Source organism: Protopterus annectens, chromosome 3.part1 (genome assembly GCF_019279795.1).
Source record: "Protopterus annectens isolate FY-2018-M chromosome 3.part1, PAN1.0, whole genome shotgun sequence".
Taxonomy (NCBI): domain Eukaryota; kingdom Metazoa; phylum Chordata; order Ceratodontiformes; family Protopteridae; genus Protopterus; species Protopterus annectens.
In genome coordinates this window covers 1378686743-1378710131 of record NC_056732.1, presented here as the reverse complement: position 1 = coordinate 1378710131, position 23389 = coordinate 1378686743, and the positions used below count along the sequence as shown (strand labels likewise).

Here is a 23389-nt window from a genome sequence, read left to right as displayed (position 1 = left end):
AGAGGATCTTTCTGTCTTTCTAACACCTGGACAGTGTGCCCTTCATTGTGGGGCCATAAAAATAAGTGCTGTCAAAGGGAGCAGTGACAAATGAGGACTTGAAGCACTCTACAAACATCACAAAGGTGCGTTCAGGCATGCCTTCTGATGGAAATACCTGAACCCGCGGCCCTTGAGGTGCTTTCTGTAGTGTGCCTTATGGATGAATTAGATATAGCTTGTAGGGTAGCCAACTAAGAGACTACTGTAGATTGAGCCTTAGCAGTTTCAGTTCCAGAAAGAGATTTCGATAGCTCTTTAATCAAATCCCTTTGAAGCCTCATAAAATGTGACAAATAGTTTGGCGATCTGAGTGCAAAAGTCATTGAAGTATAAACACACTTCCCAAATCTATCTCCCTAGACCTTCTATTAGGAGGACTGAGAATGGAACTCAGTTCTGGGAGTTCCTTTTTTAAAGCTGCTGCCGTGACCATGACATCTATTGGCACCCCTTTGCCCCAAAATTCCCTGCGTACTGGTGGAGCCTGAATCCGGTCTGGTTTCTTGGGAAATGGCTCAACCATTTCAGGTTCCTTCCACGCCCATCTAGAAATCAAATCAATAAGCTCATCAGTTGGTTGAGTAACCCGGGATGTAGATGGGCCAGTCCCAAAGCCTTCCAGAAATACTGATTCCTCCAGAGAAGGGTACTGGGAAGACCAGCCTCCCTTCTGCTTAAGGATCTCAAGAATGTCTCCAAATGAGACGTAATTGGATGGTGATGTTGGAGACCCCTCACCTTCATCAAAATCAGTATCCTCAGCTACTGAGTCTTGAGGAAAGTCCAAGTGCCTCCTATTGCATTTTCTCTTCCTAGGCTTTTCCTCAGTGGGGTGGTCTGGTAAAGTATAAGAATAGGTTAGAATATCTGCTGGGTAGTCTGGAAGCTTTGAGCTGGCTATCCCTGTGGGGCAGAATGGTGCAAAGTCATCTGAGAAGTACAGGATGGATCCAAGAGGACAGGACCCATATGACCTGCTGGAGCAGAGAACACTCTCTTCAGAACCTCAAAGGCAGATCACTCTGGGAAAAGGAAGACAACAGAGCCGAGAAATCGAGCTTCTGGCTCATCACCTCCCCCCACCCCCAGAACAATCCACCTGAGGTGGAAGTCAGAGCTGAGCTGTCCAGTGCCAAGACTCTTAGAGGAACAGATGGCTCCAAAAACCTTGAAGTCGACTCCAACCTCACGGATTTGAAAGGGATGCTTTGTCATCTTGCTCAGAGAATGTCAGAGCTGGTGCACTCAGAGCAGTATTTGGATCCAAAGAAGGTGCTTTCTTCAGCTCTGAACCAGATGGACCCAGAATGCTCGGATTCAAAGCCTCTAAAATAGCAGGTTAAATTACAGAACAGCTGTAATGGGTGAGGTAGTAGATTTTATTTTATTTACTTAACATTTGTTTACTGGAAGAGGCCGATTGGACACAGCCCATTTTCAGTGGAGGCCCAGGGGAAAATGCTCCAGACGCATGTCTTTGGACTGTCGGAGGAAACACATGCGAATGCATGGAGGACATGCAGATTCCACATAGAATGCACCGCAGCTGAGAATCGAACCAGAGAACCTCGTGCTTTGAGGCGACAATGATGATTGGACTTCCTGACCTGAAGGGGTAGGAACAGTGAGAACTTGCATCTGAATTTGCTCCATGAAGAATTTCCTCATCATCCTCTTCACATCTGGTTCTGTGAGGCTCTTGGAGGATCGAGAAGATACTAGGAAAGGTAATTTGGAGTGCTTCTCTAAAAAGAGAGAGAGCAGTCTGTATGGGACTGGATCCAGACTAGGAGAATAAGTTGTCCCTGGTAAAGGTTTTGGATCTGAGAGTGTAGGAACCAGAAAAGGCTTGATTGGATCCAGTGAGGGTCAGATCTTAAGTAATTTCAGATCCAGTTTCTCTTTCTTCTTTTTACATTCTGAGGAAGAACAGGCTGGAAACTCAGAAAGTTTAGACCTTTGTGTAGGGTCTGTAGATTTGTGTTTGAGGGATCAGCCCCAGTAATGGCTTCAGAGAAGGAAGTTGGCAAAAAGCCTTTGAAAATCAATTTATTCTTCCTGTCAGCTAGTACTCAGGGGTTGAAACCACGACAGATACTGCAATCTTGTTGTAAATGACCCAGGCCAAGCAATATGCACACAGATTGTGGGCACTAGAATAAGGCAACTTGTGCCCAAGTTTATCATGCTTTTTAAATCCTGTAGGACCTTTTTCAGACATTTTGAAGGAAATAAATATCATAATAACAGAAGTACCAAACTAAACTTTTATTTTTTTAACCAGAAAGAGTAGGAAAGGTTAAATACCAACAATGGTATTGAAAAACTACAGTAATCTTATAGATAGGAAAAAATACCAACTATGGTAAGAAAATAGGTATATACTAAGTGTAAAGGGAGTAGGGAAGGAAGGTTAGGCCTACCAACGATGGTAGGAAAGCTTACTCTGAAACGTGCATGAAAAAGGACAGTAGAAATGACTTAAAAATAAAATTAAAGATTACAGAAATAGTTGTGTATAAGGATTTTTTTAGATAAGAAATATCAAGAAAGACCATCTCCCACTGTACACTCGAGAGCTGAAGGCAATCACATTTAACTAAAATATCTGAACTTATACACTGTTTCATATAGATATTTAAGAAGAGATCTTGTTCAGATATATAGGGCATTTAGAGACAACTACCTCTGAGAATGTTTGGGGTTATCAAAAAGCAGCAGAGAATCATCAAACAACTTATGTAGAAGATTCCATAGGAATGAGAAATGTACTAATTGGTTCTCTGAAACAGCAGCTGATGCATGGAACAGACTGCCAAATTACACTAAAGCAAGCACTAGTTTAGATATTTTAAGAACAGCCTGGACACTTATGGGGAACAACTATTTTGATGGACTGGCAGGCTGGAAGGGCATTAATGCGCATGCTTGAAATATATCTATGTATGTATGTACCAAGGATTGATATCAGAGTACAGGAAAAGAGAAAGGGATAGGGGGATTGTAAGTGAAAGACCAGCACTGCTAGAGTTTTTAGTTGAACCTAGAAGAGAAGCTGCTGTTAAAAAGGGATAATAAGTAGAGCATATCACATGTGCGTGGTAACTATAGGAATCAGAGGAGGGTAGAAAGGACTGGGTAAGCAATTTATTAAGAAACAATGGGAGGATATATGTATGATTCTCAAATATGCAACAAAGTCCAGAAGATGTAGGATTTTTGCTTGGAAGTTTTTCCATGGGTATTTTTATACCCAAAGCAGACTGCAAAGAATGCTTCCTCAGGTAGATTGCAAATGTTGGAGGTGAATACTATGTACTGGTGCATCAAACTATGGGTACCTCAAAAGCAGAGATAATAGTAATAAGGATATGGCTATGGATTACTCAGATGAAGAAAGTCCACATTTCAAAGTTACTACATGATGTTTAATGTATGCTTGTGCTTTAAAACTTTTCATCAAAAGATTTTAAACCAAATAAAATGGCAGCACTGATACAAGCTGGCTAAAGCATTTTATATGTGGGGCTTATCCTCAGATCTTGAAAAGAAGGACAAATGTCTCTTTTATTTTTTGATCAAAAATGTAGTCATTAAAATTAATTTTCTCCTAAACCCTAAATTCCATTAATACATTCCTATACATATATATATTCATACGTATATACTTATATATATATATATATATATATATATATATATATATATATACATATATATATATATATATATATATATACATATACACACACACACACACACACACACACACACACACACACACACACATGTTAAACAGGGGATCTAATTTAAAAAACTTCAGTCTACATTTCCAGATGGCTTATGTGTAACAGCTCTGTATAGATTTGTATGCTTAATGCACTTTAGTCTCCCTGTCCATGACCTTGGCCTATTCTCTGCTGCCCAGTACAAGGCTAACTCTAATCATGACTAAATGTTCTTCCTCCTGGCCATCTTCATTGCCCTATTTCACAAGCACCTAGTATGCTCCCTCCAAGGTAGGCATTCCACCCCTTTAAAATGTAGCCTAATGGTTATTGGTAGTGCTCTATTTGTGGTTGAAAATGCACTTGGGATTCAGACGGCCTGCTGCATAGGTGGTAGGATCCTACAACTAGCATGGGCAAGTCAAACTGACAAGGGTCAGTTACCCATTTTCTAATGTTCTCTATATTTCAGCAAACACAATGACATAAGAATCCTATTCTCTCTTTCCTCCTATCAGATGCCACTGTATCAACAACCCCCCCCCCCCCACACACACACACACACACATTTTAGTCAGGAAGTGCTGTTAATATGACACAGTCTTATCCAGCCTGAAGTGATTCTTCCATAGGTTTAAGTCAGAAACCTGGTTCAGTGGCATCACAAGTAGATTGACAGTGTACATTTTCAAATTATGATTTATGATGTGTCTGAAATACACTGTTCTTTGAATTACAATATAGTAAATAGCTATTAAATAACCTCAAAAGAGACATAGGCACTTTACAACAAAATATTACATCTCACAAGGATTTTTATTCACACAAGAGCACGTATGATTCTTCAGCTTGACAGGCATGAAAAAATGCATGCAAAAAAGAAAAGCAAGACGTTTGAGAGACGTAGGAATAAATATCTAAAAGACACTGTGTATTCAACACAAAAAAAACAATTCTATTGCGTTGTCCAATCAGGGTTCTAATTTGCACAACAATTGTACAACATCTTTTTAAATACAAAGACTTCCTCAGGTCCTACCTTAAGACACTCACCCAGATTGGCAGCTCAAAAGTATCAAGGATTTTAAAAAGGCCCATACAGACAAAATGATCAACCCAATGCTTCCAGTTTCAACTTAGTGCTACTGGGCCAAGCCATGAGAAGTCAGAGACTGCAACAAGTAAAGGTCTCAGGAACATTTTATAAGGAAGATGGTAAATGATGAAATAAGAAATTACTTTCTCATTCATAATTTAACTATTATTTTATTTTACTAAACTAAAGAATGGCTTAATTTTTTAAAAAAAAATGTAGTCCAGGAGACCATTAAGGAGCCTACCAAAAATTCTCAATTGCCCAAAATGACTGTCTGCTTAATTGACTTGCTCAAGGTCACACAGTAGGCAAATGAAGGTGGAAAGACTCAAACCTTGTACCCTTGGCACAGGAAAAAACTCACTAACAGGTCAGAGCTTTAGCCCTCTGCACTAACTGCCAGACTACACCAGTTTGCCAGTGACTTTTTCATAGCATAATGTGGTAGATACTCTGTCATCAGAAACATTAGCTAAATATCACCTGCAACTGCACAATAACATTCAGGTTTTGTGGATATGCATACAAGTGTTACAAATACAATTTTAATACACCTCTATCTGGGCATTTTTGCAACCTTTCCAATTAAGAATACATATTCTTTTATTTAAGTCAAGCACAGTCCATACTCTCTTACTGCCATCTTTCCTCTATGCTGCATTCAAGTCTCACAACTGTCAAAAACTTGGAAAATGTTATAATAAAATAGCCAAATCTGCAGTAAGCTTTAACAACAGAACACATCACTGCCTAGCCCTCAGAGAATTAAACTGGTTAGAACTACCAAATCACCTAGCTTTCTTTCAGCTAACTACAATACACAAACTTAAACATAAGACCAAAAATTACCTAGCCCTTAACAAAAAGCTAAAACATTACCCCCAACAGAATTTTATGCCCTAGAGAAAAACACTAATCACTTTGCTTGTTTGTGTCTTTCGGCTTTTCCTGGTTAGGGGTCGCCACAGCGGAACTCCGGTCCGCTAATGATTGGCATTTGATTTTTACGTACCGGCTTGCCAGGCCTGACGCATAACCTTCAACGAAGGTACGCCCATTCACGCATGTCTCCACGCAGAAGACGCTCTAGCTGAGAATCGAACCAGACAGCGTCTTACTGTGAGGCGACAATGCTACCGCAGCACCACCACCGCTAAAAACACTAATCACTACAAGCAAATTATTTAATACTGTAGGTGACTTTCTATATTTAAAGTATGAACCACATCCCACTACCTGTATAAGCCATTCAGAATGCAAACCCATTTAAAACACAACTAAAAGTTCACCTGTCAGACCAATGGATCTGCTCCTGTATATCTCCAGGATAAATTCCACTTTTATTTTCAGCTTGCCTTATCAACAAACTATCTCACTTCATTCAGCATCCCTATACTCCACAACCAGTCTTCACCAGTACCCGAATAGTTTTACTGGCACCTCCCAACCATGCACATAGTTTTGTGACACTGGCCACATCCCACCTTTACACTTCTAATATAAACCTAATGATAGCCATATACAGTTGTCTGTGAACCTGCTTCATACCACACCTCATTATAGGTTCATAGGTTGGTACTCCTAAATACAATATTAAAATTTTCTGCCCTACCTAGTTGCTTCTCTCACCTCATTTTCTTTGAATTTCTAAGCACTAATCACAAAATCTACCATCTGTTTAACAAACTAATTAATACACTTATTCAAATGCTCTATGTACATCTATTAATGCATAAGTAACTTTTATTCTGCAATAGTCGCCTTTATTTCATATGAATACAATTTTACTGTATGTGAAATTTTTGATGTATATTACTTAATGTCTGTTCATGTTTATTAATGAATGTCTGTTTAAAAAAGCTTTGTCTCACCAAATATTTGCATCTTACAACAATATATTGACTATTACCATCTTTTATCCCTAGGATACTTTCTTCATAAACTCGCAGCAGCTTTTGCCTCATCTTCCGTCTCCTTATGATTTCTTTGCAAAGGCAATTAGATTTCAGGACTCCCACTATTACAATACCATCTACACAACCATAAGATAATCAAGTAAACATTTTTTTCATGGGTGCTGGAGTTACTACAAGCCTAGATAAATAAATAAATAAATACATAGACCAAAAATTGTCAGAATCAGTAACCTAATAGAAGAAAATTAAATTTTAACAGGAAAAAGCAATAATTAAATGAACATGGAGAAAGTATAAATATCCATGCTCCTCTACAAGTTTTTACAGGCTAAATGAAAGAGTTTACTTTAACTTTAGGCAGTTCATTTAAATGTGTGCATGAAGACGTGGTCTGACAATTAAAGCATAATGCTAGCTTCTGTTTTTGTTAGCGTGTCACAGCCTTATTTTAAATAAACAGATGCATCATCTTTCTCCTTTTGTTTACAAAAGCAAATGGCAGCCCTTACTGTCACACTTAAATTGCAAGAGGCATAAAACTACCTCCACTTTAAAGTAACAGGCTCCTCTGTACCCAAGCAAAATATTTAAAAAGGACTGAAAAGACATGCTTTAACACACATCCTCAGAGTATTTGTCCACAAATGTATTCATTACGTATGTCTGCTTGTCCCACTAGAGACTGATTTACCTTGTTGTACTCACTGTTAAATACAAAAACATGTTAATCACCTCTCAACTGTCCAGAATGATCAGATTTTTGGTAGGTTCTTCATATAATTTTTGGTTTTCAGGCAAAACAGAGAGAGCTGAAGTAACTATAAGCTACTAAATAATGACAGACATTTGAATTTTACACTTCATATCCTTCAGAAAATTCATACTAAGACTAAATTGCTATTCTAGCAACTTTATATGTTTTGCAATAGTGGGGGTCCTGAAATCTAATTGCCTTTGCAAAGAGATGAATGACCTGAGACATACCTCCCTGGACTACATGAAAACAGACACAGAGGAGCTCTCGGATTATGTAGCCCAGGTGGGTATGACCCTAGCCCTGAGCAGCATCCTACCATCATCCAGAATGATACCAAAGTACAAGCAGAAAATGATTGATTTCAACAATTGGCTAAGATTCTGGTGTCATTCTAAGGGGATCCAGTATCTGTCTGCCTGGAATGACATGATTGACAGACCTCAATGCTTTGCAGAGATGGTCTGTATCTGTCACCCCTGGGCTTCTGGATACTAGCCAAGGCTCTTACCACCCCTATAGTGCCTTTTTTAGGAGGTGTTCCAAAGACCACGTTAGCACCGTAACAGCTACAAACAAATGCACTCTGAGGGTCATGCTGCTCAACGCTAGGAGTCCAAATCTCAAAATGCATTTGCTCGAAGCACTCCTTAAAATGGAGAACATCGACATTTGTGCTGTAATAGAAACCTGGTTCAAGGCAGCAGAAAAAGCACCCCTGCATTACCGGGTTATAACTCATTCCACACCTTTCGGCCCCAGAACTTGGACCGAAGCACCAAAGGCCATGGTGTTTCCATATTCATAAAGAATACGCACACCTCCAGACTGACAGCCCAACATAATGCATCTGAGATCCATCAGGTGCAGCTAACACTGGGTATGACAGCGATTCAGGTCATAGACCTATAGGTCCCCAACCATGTCCCAAGACTCACACTCTACATTCCTAAGCACCCTGGAGAATATTATGGTTCAACCTAACACTCTCATACTGGGCGACTTCAACTACCCCTTCAATAACTGGGAAAAACTACTCATGTACCAATACACCTGCCCAATGCTTCCTGGAATTCATTAATTCCAATGCCCTGGACCAGCTCATTCTTACCCCCACTAGAGGTAGCAACATCCTTGACCTGGTCATTATTAACATGGGTGGCCATTGCTCTACACCAGTGGATCATGCTATCCCTAACAGAACCAAGATGCTATCCTCCAAAAAAAGGAAGCCAATCTGGTGGTCCCCTGCCATAAACAAACTCTACAACAGAAGAAAGAAACTGTTGCAAAAAAGAGTAAAAGCCCATGATTGGAGGAACTCCCTGGTCAGCCCCAGTAAGAAGCTGAGATCCCTCATAAAATCTTCCAAAGCTAGTTATGAAAACAAAATCGCCACTGATTCTAAAGACAACCACAAAGCATTCTATAGCTATGTCAAGAATCTCAATGGCAACACTCAGATTAGCTCTAAGTTACAGCACAATGGTACTAAATATATAGAACCAACTGATATTGCCAACATCCTGGCAGATAGGTTCAGTGTTAACTTTACACCCCCACCCCCTAAATGGCACATCTCTATATGGGAAGAATGCAAAGTTCCTGTAATCACGGTTGCACAGGTAAAAATCACACTCTCCAAAGCCAAGAACACGGCATCCATGAGACTTGACAACATCCCAGTCTGCGTTCTGCACGAACTGCAGAATGAACTGGCACCCAACCTAAGCACCATGTTCAATCATAGCCTCACCTCAGGCTTTGTGCCCACTGAATGGTGCACAGTGACGGTTATCCCACTCCACAAAGGGGGAGCCACCACGGACCCCAGGAACTACCGCCCCATTAACCTAACAAGCCTGGTCTGCAAGGCCATGGAATGTATCACCATGGATCTTATACACAAAGACATTGGTAATCTCCAAACTCTGGACCCCACCCAGTACGGGTTTGTAAAAGGCAGATCATGTCTCCTAAACCTGATAGACTTCTTTGAAGCAATCACCAAAGCCATAGACGTGGGTAAGGTGGTTCACAGAGCCTATCTAGAGCTCGCCAAGGCTCATGACACCATCTCCCACTCTGGAATTACAGATAAACTCATTAAACTAGGTATAAATCCCTATGTCACAAGATGGGTTGCCAACTGGCTAATTGACAGAACCCACACTGTGAAAGTAGCAGACTCCAAATCCAACTTCAGACCAGTGACAAGTAGAGTACCACAAGGTTCAGTCCTGGGTCCCCTCCTGTTTTGTATCTACTTTTCTGAAGTACAGGCTAACACAAAAGGTCTTTGGCTAATGAAGTTCACAGATGACTGCAAACTAGGAGCCATAATCGAACTGCCTAATGATGTGGACATCCTACAAAAGGGCCTCAAGGAAACAAATGCCTGATGTCAAATCCACGGCTTCAAGCTCAATGCCAAAAAGTGCATTGTCATCCCCTTTGGTAAAAACTCTGTATCCATGAACTACCACATAGGTGGTAGTCTACTTAACACCGAAAGTGCGATAAGAGACCTTGGGATACAGGTGGACAGTAGTCTCTCCTTTGATAATCACATCACCACAGTAGTCAGGAAATCCTTCTACGTGGCACACCTCATCACAAAAGGTTTCTTATCCAGGAAAAAAGAGGTCATTGTTCCCCTCTACTCATCATTGATTAGACCCATTATAGAGTACAACGCTCCTTTTGGTATGTACCTCACAAGACATCTACAACAACTGGAAAGGCTGCAGAAATACCTCACAAAGAGGATTACTGGCCTCAAACAGATGGCCTATGCAGACCATCTTAAAAAAAACTCCAGCTTTATTCCATCACATATCGCCTACTGAGAGGTGATCTCTGCCTAACATACAAAGCTATGTCGAACCCAGAGCTGTTGGATATACTTCACTTAAAGAAATCCCAATCCCTCTGAGCTACACGCTCTAGGGACCTAAACCCTGTCACCACAATACACAGAACATGCTGGAGGGATAGATTCCTGTCCCAGAGACTTCCCATACTCCGGAACAAACTACCTATTTATATCAAACAAAGCTCCTCATTAGCACTCTTCAAGAAAAATCTTGATGACTGGATGGGAAATAGGAAATTCACCCCGGTGATCACCTCCCTCTGTGGCTCCGCTCAACAGGGGTACAGGAAAATAATTTTCTTGGGTGGCGAGGCTAGGCTTATATAGGCCCTATGGCCAATAGCCTAGTACCAACCTATGAATCTAGGCAACAACTCCCTGGTTAGATCCAACCAAAAAATAATCACCTTGGAAATCCACATCCCTCCCACCCCCACAAAGGTAACCACCATGAAAAACTTCTCTAAAGCTAACTTTGAGCTCCTAAAAACAAAGGTGGCTATCTTCACGACACCCATGCAAACGGAGAATAGTTGCATGGCCGCCAAATCAAAAACCGATGCACTGTATGAAGACGTACACAAATGCATGGATCTCGCCATACCTAATAGAACCAAGACACTCTCCTCAAAAAAAGGAAGCCAATCTGGTGGTCTCCTGCCATACACAAATTCAACAACAAAAGGAAGAAACTGATGTGGAATAAGGTAAAGTCCCAAGACTGGAAAAAACTCCCTTATCAGCCTCAACAAAAGGTTGAGATCCCTCATCAAATCCTCTAAAGCTAGTTATGAAAACAGAATTGCAGCAGATAGTAAAGATAACCACAAGGCCTTCTATAGTTTTGTAAAGAATCTCCACAGCAATACCCAGATTTGCTCTGAGCTACTGCACAATGGTACCTACTATACCAAGCCAACAGATATTGCCAATATACTGGTCGACAGATTCATTGCCAACTTTACCGTTCCCCCCACCCAGGACCAATCACAATACCAATAGATTGCCAGGTACCCAGTATTACTGCTGCACAGGTTAAAACAGCACCGTCCAAGGCCAAGAATACAGCTTCTATGGGACCCGACAATATCCCTGGCTGTGTTCTACATGAACTACAGAGTGAACTGGCATCTCACCTGTGTGCCCTCTTTAATCACAGCCTCACCTCAGGCTTTGTCCCTACTGAATGGTGCACTGCTACAGTCATCCCTCTCCCCAAAGAAGGAGCGACTACAGACTCTGGGAACTATCGCCCCATTAGCCTGACGAGTCTGATATGCAAGTCTATGGAACGCATCATTGTGGACCTAATAAACAAGGATATAAGGAATCTACAAACTCTGGATCCTACACAGTTTGGTTTTGTGAAGGGTAGATCATGCCTGCTCAACCTGGTCGACTTATATGAGTCAGTCACCAGAGCTGTGGATGAAGGCAAGGTGGTTCATACAGCCTATCTTGATCTGGCCAAGGCCTTTGATACCATTCCCCACTCAGGAATCATAGAAAAACTCACTAAACTGAGCATCAACCCCTACATCACTAGGTGGGTTACAAACTGGCTCACAGAACCCACAGTGTGAATGTAGCTGACTCCAAGCTTACCTCTCAACTGTACAGATTTTCACAGAATGTCCAAATTTTTGCCTCATATTTTTGGTCCTTTTTCATAAAATTGTGGTTTTCTGGCAAATTAGTGGCAATACATTCAACACTGAAGTTAAAAAATAATGGCAGACATTTGAGTTTCAGACTTCATACGTTTCAGAAAAATCATGTTAATGCAAAACCTGTTATTCTATCAACTTTCTAAGTTTGTAAGAGCAATATTTCAAAATTGTCCCTATTTCTTGGCCTTTGTCCTACTTTTATGTATGGCTTTGTCCAGATTTCTTGCTCTGAGAGGTTGAGAGATATGACTCCAAGTCAGACAGCCAACCAGTCATGAGTGGAGTCCCACAGGGTTTGGTATCTACTTCTCTGAAGTCCAGAGCAACAAGAAGGGACTCTGGCTGACAAAGTTCACAGATGATTGCAAGTTGGGAGCTATTACTAACTCCCCAAGTGATGCTGACGTCCTACAGAAAGGCCTCACTGACACCAATGACTGATGCCAGAACCATGGCCTTAAGCTCAATGCCAAAAAATGTGTCATCATCCCCCCTTGGGAAAACTCGGTTCCCTTGAATTACCACATCGATGGTAGTCTACTGAACACAGAAGGCGTTATAAGAGATCTGGGAACACAGGTTGACAGCAACCTTTCTTTTGACCACCACATTGCCACTGTGGTCAGAAAGTCCCTCTATGTGGCACATCTCACTACTAAGGGTTTTGCATCCAGGAAGAGAGAGGTCATTGTCTCCCTCTACTCTTCCCTCATTAGGCCAATCATGGAGTACAATGTCTCATTTGGCATGTACCTCACTAGACACCTGCAACAACTGGAGAGGCTGCAAAAGTACCTCACAAAGAGGATCCTAGGCCTTAAACACTTGTCCTATGTGGACAGACTCAAAACTCCAACTATTCTCTGTCTCATATCGCCTACTTAGAGGCGATCTCTGCTTGACTTACAAAGCCATGTCTGACCCAGCTCTGTTAAAACTGCTACATCTAAAGAAATCCCAATCCCTCTGCACCACACGCTCCAGAGATCTCAACCTCATTACCACAATCAACAGAACATGCTGGAGGGACAGGTTCATAACCCAGAGACTGCCCATGCTATGGAACAGACTTCCCATACATGTTAAGCAGAGCACCTCACTGGCCCTCTTCAAGAGATATATTGATGAGTGGATGGGAAGTGGAAAATTCACCCCAGGGATCACTCCAGTGGCTCTACTCAACAGAGGCACTAGGAACTAAGGTCGGGTGGCATGATGCCAGGGTAATCCTATGGGCTAGGCTTGTAAAGGCTCCAGGGCCATTAACCTAGTACACACCTATGAACCTATGAACCTATAAGAGCAGTATTTAAAATCTGTCGCTATTTTTGGGCCTTTGTCTGCCATTTATTTTTGTCTTTGTCTGGATTTCTTGCACTAAAATGTTGAGAGGTATGTCCCCCACCCATTCTTTCACACACAACTTGCAGCACATTACCTGAGACAAAATGCTGTCCTGAAGTCACCTTCATGACAGAAGTTCTCGTTGCCAGGGTAACCCTTTGCTGAGCACATAAATGCACAGTCAGTACGCTCATACCGTAGATGAAGGAAGGCCTCAGTGCTGATCTGTGCCCTGGGGGAAAAAAAAAACAGTAGAAAAAACATTAAACCACAACTGATACACATTCCACTATGTGACATGAAAAAGTTCATCCCAGTTCTGACTTGTTTATCTGAAATTCAGTGTTTGATTACTTTCCTTTTAAAAAGCAAACAAAATGCATATACTTCTTCAAGCTATCACAGTGTCCTTCAGACACAAAATAATGGGTCCTGAATCATAATTACCATAGTTAACAGTTACTAGGGAAATAAGTTTTAGAACAAGCAACACAAAACTGCTATGAAAAGGAGTAAACTGTGCAATGTATCAAAACTACCCACTGAAGAGCAGGTTCAGTGCCACATTCAGTGAAGTACTTCCTCAGATACTTCGTGAGTGAGATTCAGAAACGGAAATGGTGTCATAAGGTCAGTCAATGTTGTAAAGATCTAGTATAAAATGATAGTTCTGCTTCACTACACCAGAGACAGACATGCTTGCAACATGGGGCAAATGCAGAGTGAAAATACATACTCTGTTTCAGTCACTGAATACAAGAAGATGAGGATCCCTACCATTTGGAGTGACCTACTCCACAGCCTTGCTCTATGGTCTGATGTTTTGAAAATACAACCAGAAGACTATGGTGAATATAGCAAGTGGTGACAAATGACCACAGGTGGGGGGGATGATTTATGTGGTCATGAGACACATAATGTGGTAAAGGGATTTTCAACTGCAGAGAAGTGAAGAGAAAAACAGCAGGTAAAAAGACTTCTCTGACAAATTACCAGTATCTTCCCCTAAAAAATAACAGCCAGGCTTTTAGTGTCTCGTTTGAACTATGAGAGGCCCCTCCTTGGCTTTCTGTGATTGGGTTACTCTTCACTCCAGAACAATTCAACTAGTTTTCTATGAAATTCCCACATTCAGGGGTCAGTGAAGCTGACTTTTGCAAGAAGATGCCTTGTTGTTCAGTAGCACAACACAAGAACATGACTAAACTCCGAACCGATTAGTTTACCCCACTCACCAAGTCAGCACATTTTCTTAAAAATAAGTAAATAAATATGTAAGCAAATAAGCAACATTACTTGAGCATCTAATCTGTTACAAGTAAAAATTAAGGGCGGGCAATAAATGAAAACACACAACACTGAAATAGCAAACACTAAAAACTAAATATTGATTTTTTAAAATAATGGCAACCCAAATTATGACCCTAACATATTGGAAAACAAGCATTTTAATGACAAATAAGTGGCTAGGCCTTACTTATATATAACAACCCTACAGTCTCACATAGGGTGTGAAGGACAACCACTACATTCTGCTGCACAGAAATTGTATGCACAGATCGCACCCAGATCACACACACAAAATATTGATAACTTGTACTTAAAATATACAATTGTAATTTTAGTCAGGCAAAATTCTAACTTCAAAATTTAAAATGTATTACATTTCTATTCTATCTAGTTTTCAAATCTTGTTAGGAATCCTAAATAAATATATCTGTGTCCAACTTATGGGGAGCTTCAATGGTAAATGCTGGATGGAAGAGACATACAAACCCAGGAGGATGGTGGAAGGGTGCATGTATCCCACAAAAGGGGGTTGCCTCGATCATTAGTTGACAACTTCTGAGTGTATTTGATACATTTACCATTAGGAACTCTCCTTAGTGAGTCTACAATTATGATTTTCAGTCAGTAAAACGCCCCAGGACGGTATGAACTATAATACAGACAAGATGCAAAAGCTAAGATGGTTGAGGCTTGACTCCTACAGTCACAATCTGTGATGGTATTAGATCACTCTGTGTGATCAATGACAGACTAGTCATGCATGTCTAAAACCTAAAGGGGTCTTTCCCATAATGCATGGGTCAGTAATGAAGCTAGAAGCCACTGCTGAGTTGACCACTGTGAGCCTGACAAAACAAACATGTTGCTGTTCTGTATGCATGGATACAACTGGTATAGAAAACAAGTGCAACAAACTGGTACATACCAGTCATGGTCTCTCAAGTGCCTGGTGCCCCGAAATATAGCACAGAGCATGACATGGTACAAGAATGGAACTGAATTAAAATGAGAGTGCCATCAATGCCACACAAGCTGCCAACATATCATATCAGTGGGAATCTGTACAATACCACAAAATGTCTCAGCAACGATGCATGCTACTGACTCAGACAAACCGGAGAGCAGCAAAGCAAAATAGAAAGAGGAAAACAACATTAAAATGAGGAAATTCAGTCCAATAGAACAACTGCACTCTACAGAACCACTGCCAGATTAAACAAGGAAGGCTATGAAGTTCAGCTGAACCTTCTTCTTTATGCTGTGGCCAGAGATGCTGAACCTATTTTTGGTTATTTCATATTTGCTGATGGGGAAATCTGTTACATCTGAGGCTGTGGTAGCAAAGCCAGATGTACATGTTTTCCCAAAATAAAATATAACACATGAAAGAATACATTTCCTTACACTGATCAGAAAAGAAGACGAATGAGTAGAAAGTGTCTGACAGACATATGTACAAACAGGCACAGTACAGGGAGTTTGGTGGCAATAAACAAGAGCAAATAGCCTGAACTGCCCTAGGTACTGTCAAAAAGTTACAGCTTATGCATAACTTAGTGTTAGAGAAAGCTATACAAATTGCACATCAGTCTGAACAAATTAAAACAAAGAGTTTGGATATGAGAGTGGCAGGAGATGAAAGTGAAATACAGCAGACATCATGTACTAATAAAAATGGAAAGTATGGTAGAGGCCATTATAAATGTGCAAGTCAAATTAAAAACAATTAGTACAAGAAAAAGTGTACAAGATATAACCATGCACATACTGAGTCAGAGAAGTGTTTGGTGTGAGAAATACAACAAAATGGAACATTTTGCTGTTGTGTACAAGACTAAAGTGGACAAAGAAGGAGCAATCAAGGCTACAAGCAATTTTCTTTTTCAACTTTGTCAGTTTTGAATTTTGAAGAATGCTTTCTTGTTTCCACAGCTACATCGTCTCAAGTAAGATACTACAACTTTGACACTGAGTAGCAATATATTTAAGAAGCATTAGATTTCAGGCACTGCAGATGTATACATAGTTTCACTTTAAAACTGCTGTACATTCCTACAGCAGTACACATAGAATTTTAATATAGAACTTCACAACATTTATTTTAACTACGACCTATTTTCTAAATATGCAATCGTAATGCAACTCCTTTAACTTATCATTTAAAGAATTCCCGGCATTTTTTTCTTCATTCAGTATAGTTTTGGAACAATTACACTTTTCACCTTGTTACAGCTTAGGTAGTACTAGGCAGGCAGATCTGGAGGCCCCCTCATCCCTGCACTAGCACAGCATGGAAGGCTTTTTTCTTTAACCTATCAGCCTCCTTTGCCACTGGTGTGCATAAATCGGTTTGATGGCTACTGGACTTACAAGCACTGAATAACTTTTAGCTGTTGTTGCTTGTAATTTCTTCAACTGTGAAGGTCCTGAACAAAGGTCCATTTGAACTCCATGTCCCTGAGTCTCTGACCTTCTCCAGTATAGGGGACAAGCTTCTCCACAGATGAGAGCAGAACTTAATTCCATTTTATAGGTATTCCCAAGATTCCATCATTACATATTTGAACTTCCCAATTTGTTCAGCCACTGTCCCGAATGAATGACAACCCAGCTCACTGTCAAGTTGTAGTTATTTTACATTTCAGCAACTATCTTGGCCTGAGTGCCTACAACATATGACCTTGATACTAGGCTGTAGGCCAAGGTGCTCTGATATCTAATATAATTATGGTCATGCTTGTGTTCAGTATATATACTCCATGATGAGCCCAGAGGTCAAATACATGTCACCACTTGGGCTCAGATCAGGTAAATGAAAGCATTTGCATCTGGCAGTTTTCAGATCATTTTTATTTTTTTCAGAAAAATTGGGTATGTCTCACTACTCAGGAAGGCAGGCAGTGATTCCCAAAATTTGGGGACCAGTGCTGAAAAGCTACAGTCACTACAAGTAAGTTTGTTATGAGGGGAAAGGAATGATGCAATGTTTACAATGAGCAAATTAAGGTTGCATCGGGAGTGCACACTTGAAAGCCTGCCTGGGAAAAAAGGTAATGGATATCATTTAGTAAGTTTATAAAGCAGGGAGTGTAGGAGCAAGTCTGCTCGCTGCTAAACAGAAAGTTGTTTTCCATGAAGATCTGGTTGGCACTAGTGTTTTTGATGTGGACTAAGTGTTATGAATAGACATACTTTAATAAAAGTTATTTGCAGGTAGGATTTTTTTTTGGAAAGCAGCAACAATAAGGGGAAGGTTGTACTCAAGTTGTGATAGTAGAACCCATTTTCCAACTATTGTTGTACAATATGGGGTCAAGACATGGGTTATTTTCCAGGTCTAGAAAACCAATACGTCAATTTTGTGAGTTTGATATTTCTGTGGGATGCTGAAAGATTAATGTTTGGTTCAGCCATATTCCTAGGTATCTGAATGTATTAGTGGCCTCGACAGTGTTGGTAGAACTGACTTGAATTCCTCAAAACATTTCCTGAAATGGACAGCTTTTGCTAGCTCACAAATAATGTCCCCTTATTTTTAAACAAATATATTTTTACAGCACCCTCAGTACAATCCCCTTCTCACAACTAAACTCATCTGCACAAACTACTGCTTTTCCATACTGGAATCTAAACTATAGGACGCTCTTCCTACCTACATCAAAGATGTATCCTCCTACCAAGAATTTCACACACAGTTAAAACTCACCTTCTCTTCATCTCCAAATGCCACTGCCACCCTTCTGACCAAATAACCTGTCTAGTTTATGTTAACCTGCCAATAAAAATTCACTCTGACCTCTCCACTCCTCTCACATCCAATGCTACTTATCTCTTAAAACTCCTACACTGCTCTGCACCTCAGTTTGTAATTCATAATCCTTACCTTGTGTACACTAGTAAATAACTGCATATTATTTTGCAAATAATGTTTATTATACAAATATTTCTTACAATACTGTTACATTGTTTGTAATTGTATACCTTAGCTAAATGTCTCTATTTTATGTCACCTCTTTATCGTTTATGTACAGTACTATCCAGGGTTGACATTGAGAATGAAATTGGTCATTTCTTGTCATTTCTCAACTCCTGTTAACAAATTTAAAATAAATCAATCAATCGGTAACTAAACAAACAAACAGAAAAAAACACCAGAGGGAAAAAAGCTCTGTAGGCATTTCCAGCAAAATAGGTGGAGAGACAGTCTTCAAGGTTGGTAAAACATTGATAAATACAAAGATAACAATACAGTAACCAACTCAGTATCATCCAGTTTGTTCTAAAGGTCTATGATTTTCAATTTAGATATCCAACTAGAATCAGACATGGTGAAGGTTTTTTTTTTCAGTTAACTTTTTTCCCAAAAGTCTGGATTTTGCTGTCTAATGTTGCAGAATATTTTTGTAAATCTCCATATACTATCAAGTTGATGGATAAAACTTTTTCAGCCTTTTAAACATGTATCTGCTGTTTTCATATATTTCACCAAAAATTTTTGAACCCAAGCTGAGAAAGAACCAACTGACCATATTATCTGCTGTTGTTTAGTTTGGCCATAGGTACATTCAAAACACAACTGTAACAGTACCTATGATTTCTATATTCTTTAATGGTGTATGAATATGAAACCAGATGGGTTTGATTTCAGAGCACCCCCCCAAAAAAATGTAAAGTATCTGAACCTTCATCGCTGCAAAAGTAACAGATTGGTGAAACAGAAAAATCAATTGCAGCAATGTTTTACTGAAGTCATAAACTACTGTTTTGGTACCGATTTTTTAAGAATAAGGTTGATGTGCAGAGCTGTAGTAACTACAGAGGGATTAAATTGATCAGTCACAGCATGAAGTTTTGGGAAGGACTAGTGGAAACTAGGTTAAGAAGGGACATGATTAGTGATCAGCAGTATGGTTTCATGCCGGGAAAGAGCACTACAGATGCGATGTTTGCTCTGAGAGTGTTGATGGAGAAGTACAGAGAAGGTCAGAAGGAGTTGCATTGTGTTTTTGTAGACTTAGAGAAAGCATATGACAGGGTGCCTAGAGAGGAGTTGTGGTATTGTATGAGGAAGTCAGGAGTGTCAGAGAAGTATGTAAGAATGGTACAGGATATGTACGAGGGTAGAATGACAGCGGTGAGGTCTGTGGTGGGAGTGATGGATGTGTTTAAGGTGGAAGTGGGATTACATCAAGGATCAGCTCTGAGCCCTTTCTTATTTGCAATGGTGATGAACAGGTTGACAGACGAGATCAGACAGGAGTCCCCGTGTACTATGATGTTTGCAGATGACATTTTGATCTGTAGTGAGAGTAGGGAACAGGTGGAGGAGACCCTGGAGAGATGGAGATATGCTCTAGAGAGAAGAGGAATGAAGGTCAGCAGGACTAAGACAGAATATATGTGTGTGAATGAGAGGGAGGATAGAGGAATGGTGAGAATGCAAGGAGTAGAGGTGGCGAAGGTGGATGAGTTTAAATACTTGGGGTCAATAGTTCAGAGTAACGGTGAGTGTGGAAGAGAGGTGAAGAAGAGAGTACAGACAGGAAGGATTGGGTGGAGAAGAGTGTCAGGTGTGATTTGCGACAGACGAGTACCAGTAAGAGTGAAAGGGAAGGTCTACAAGACAGTAGTGAGACCAGCTATGTTATATGGGTTGGAAACAGTGGCATTGACAAAAAGGCAGGAGTTAGAGCTGGATGTGGCAGAGTTAAAGATGTTAAGATTTGCACTGGGTGTGACGAGGGTGGACAGGATTAGGAATAAGTATATTAGAGGGTCAGTCCAGGTTGGAAGGTTTGGAGACAAAGCCAGAGAGGCAAGATTACGTTGGTTTGGACATGTGCTGGAGGGATGCTGAGTATGCTGGGAAAAAGATGCTAAGGATGAAGCTACCAGGTAACAGGAAAAGAGGAAGGCCTAAGATAAGGTTTATGAATATGGTGAGAGAGGACATGTAGGTGGTTGGTGTGACAGAGCAAGATGCAGAGGACAGGAAGAAATGGAAACAGATGATCCACTATGGTAACCCCTAATGGGAACAGCCAAAAGAAGATGATGATAAACTACTATTAAACGCTTTTAGAAAATGGGATAAATTCATAGGTTTTCCATCATAGATCATTCTAGAGCAATAATGGGAAAAGTGGGTACAACGAGTTTATAACTGAACTACAAATAACAAAACATGCTTCATCTTAAAATAAATGTGGTTATAACCCAACATTTTGGCTAATTTTGAATTAGATGTAAGTCTCTAATTCTTAATGGTTTGTAAAACTAATTTAATGTGTAACATTGGGAAATCTTTCAAGGCAAGAAATTGCAGTAATGCTGGGATTATTTACAACAGGACAGTACGAACTAACTACAAGCAAGAAGCCTAGGTTTTGGATGAGTTTTTCAGTATTAACTACTAAGTGTTTGATAACTTTACATAAAGATCTGTGAACCTGACTCCTGTTACTGCAAAACTTATTAATCTTCTGGAGCTGCCCTGACTCTAAGACAGTTGATCTAAATCCAGCTATTACATTACAGTGGATCTTGACCCCAACATTCCAGGTGCCCTGATACTGTAAAGAACTTCCCTGGAAGGGAAGCACTATAAAGAAGTTTAACACTATGGATTTGCAAACCTCCTTTTTAGCTTAGAGCCCACTCATTTACCATCCCACACAGAAGAAGATAATTTAAATAGTCTTTTGCAATTCAACAACACCTGCAACTACAGAAGTAAAATGATGCAGAGAATGTATTCATTTTAAAATTAATGCTCTGTCTAATCGGTTAAAGTCCAGACTTCCGTAGCTCTCCAATTCTTCCTTTACCACTGAAATGGCATTATCAATAGTACCACTAAAAAAGAAATTAAATCAGATTTATATTTAACATCTACATATTTAAGTTCAATTACACAGACGGTGATCTCCTTAGATAAAAGTGAATTGAATGTATCATGCCAACTCATTGATAGGAACAATGTTGATTTATCAAACATCATCTTATAATTTGTCATGTTTTACAGCTGGCAACTATGTTCAATAGATATGTCAAAGATACTGATGGATTATACATTAAAATATCATCAGCCAATTTAATATTAACAGACATATTTATGAGTTTGACCCCACATATTAAGGAATGCTGGGAAATCTCTGTAAAAAGGTGGTCTGAAAAGGATAAATAAGAAATGGGACAGCAGGCACCATTGCCTTGTTTCTGTTTATTTTTTATAGAGGAAGATACAAGATCACTATATATATATATATATATATATATATATATATATATATATATATATATCAAAAATAGACACTGATTCATACAGAGATTGAGTCATATATTGGAACTGAGGGGGGTGTATAAATTTCAAATGCATTCTATCAAAAGCAATCACAACAGGACTCTGGGATAAAAAAAATTCTTGACTGGTTGAGGGAGGGAAATATCTGCTATACTGCATTACTTTACTGTTTGTTTTTATTAGGTTTATTGCTCTATATGGTTAATTGCACTCACATGAGTCCCATGCCACATGTGGAGATAAACCTTGGCTCATTACTTTCACTTGTTACCAGTACTGAAACAAATGTATCTTGCTAGGACTCCAGGGAACTTAACTCTACTGAGAACTTCAAGTGCTGCACCAGGACACACCATAAAAGTGTAAGGAAGAAAAAAGAGGGATAAAATGAGAAAAAAACACTGCTGGGTGCTGCTAGACAGCTGCATGCTCTTTCTACCATGTACAGCCAGTGTACCGTGTGATGCCCGTGCCCTAACACAGCAATCAAGGAGCCTCAATCCTCACCACTAACACCAGTAAGGGGGGTGTCGTATAGGAGGAAAGGATAACAAATACACACAGTAAAGTGCAATTTCCCTTAAGAGCACAAAGAGATCACAGTCAGTCCAGGGCTGGTCACTCCCTTGCTCTCCAGGTCCCCAATAAGACTCCCTGCTGGCACAGCTACAGGGTCCAGATCTCAGCCTAGTGGGCAAGCCAAAACCTCCAGCACCCTCTCTGTCCAACCAGTGCTTCGTGTCCCTGCCCAAGTAGCTGACACACACACACACTTTGAGAAGAGTTTATACAACCACACAGACACTCCTGGGGAAGGCTGACACAGGCTCTACAGCTGTGCCCCTTTTTCCCAGACTATACTGTAGTACCAGTTGCCACCACCCACTAATATTTATCAGCTACTCAAGGGCCCTTAAAAGCGTGTCCAATTATTACTGTGCAATATTATTATCCAATTGGTAAGTGCGACTAAACAGTCAAGGCTTATTACAGTGACTTGGTACAGGATCACTATATACATGCAATGTACTCTAGAGCTTAAATTATTTCTACACAAAACAGCCAGGGTTTAAAAATATTTAATAATAAATTATTAAAAACACAAGACAATACTTTTTACTACATAGTGCTAGTCAAGAGTTCAGAGATCACAGAGAAATACTTAAAATAATTCATTAATACAGTTCTGAAATCACAGAAAAACACTTAGTTTAATCTTTCTAGTTTCTAGCTATGTCTAAGAGAAAACACAAGTCTAAGGTAAACTTACATATAGAGCAAAGGCAGAGTGCTGATGAGTTGGATGGTCAAGACAAAAATGCTTCATGCTCTCTGAGTCTCTCTGTTTTTAAAATCACATTCCTGGTTCCC

At 40.0% G+C, this 23389-nt stretch overlaps 1 protein-coding gene across 1 annotated transcript in view; it reads right to left on the bottom strand.

Annotated features, from left to right (window-relative positions):
• OPLAH (5-oxoprolinase, ATP-hydrolysing) overlaps nt 1–23389 on the bottom strand; it is a 1902532-nt gene that overhangs the window by 732089 nt on the left and 1147054 nt on the right. Inside the window, exon 13 of the mRNA XM_044067415.1 lies at nt 13520–13657. Coding sequence (XP_043923350.1) covers nt 13520–13657 — 138 coding nt within the window. The remainder of the gene's footprint in view (nt 1–13519; nt 13658–23389) is intronic.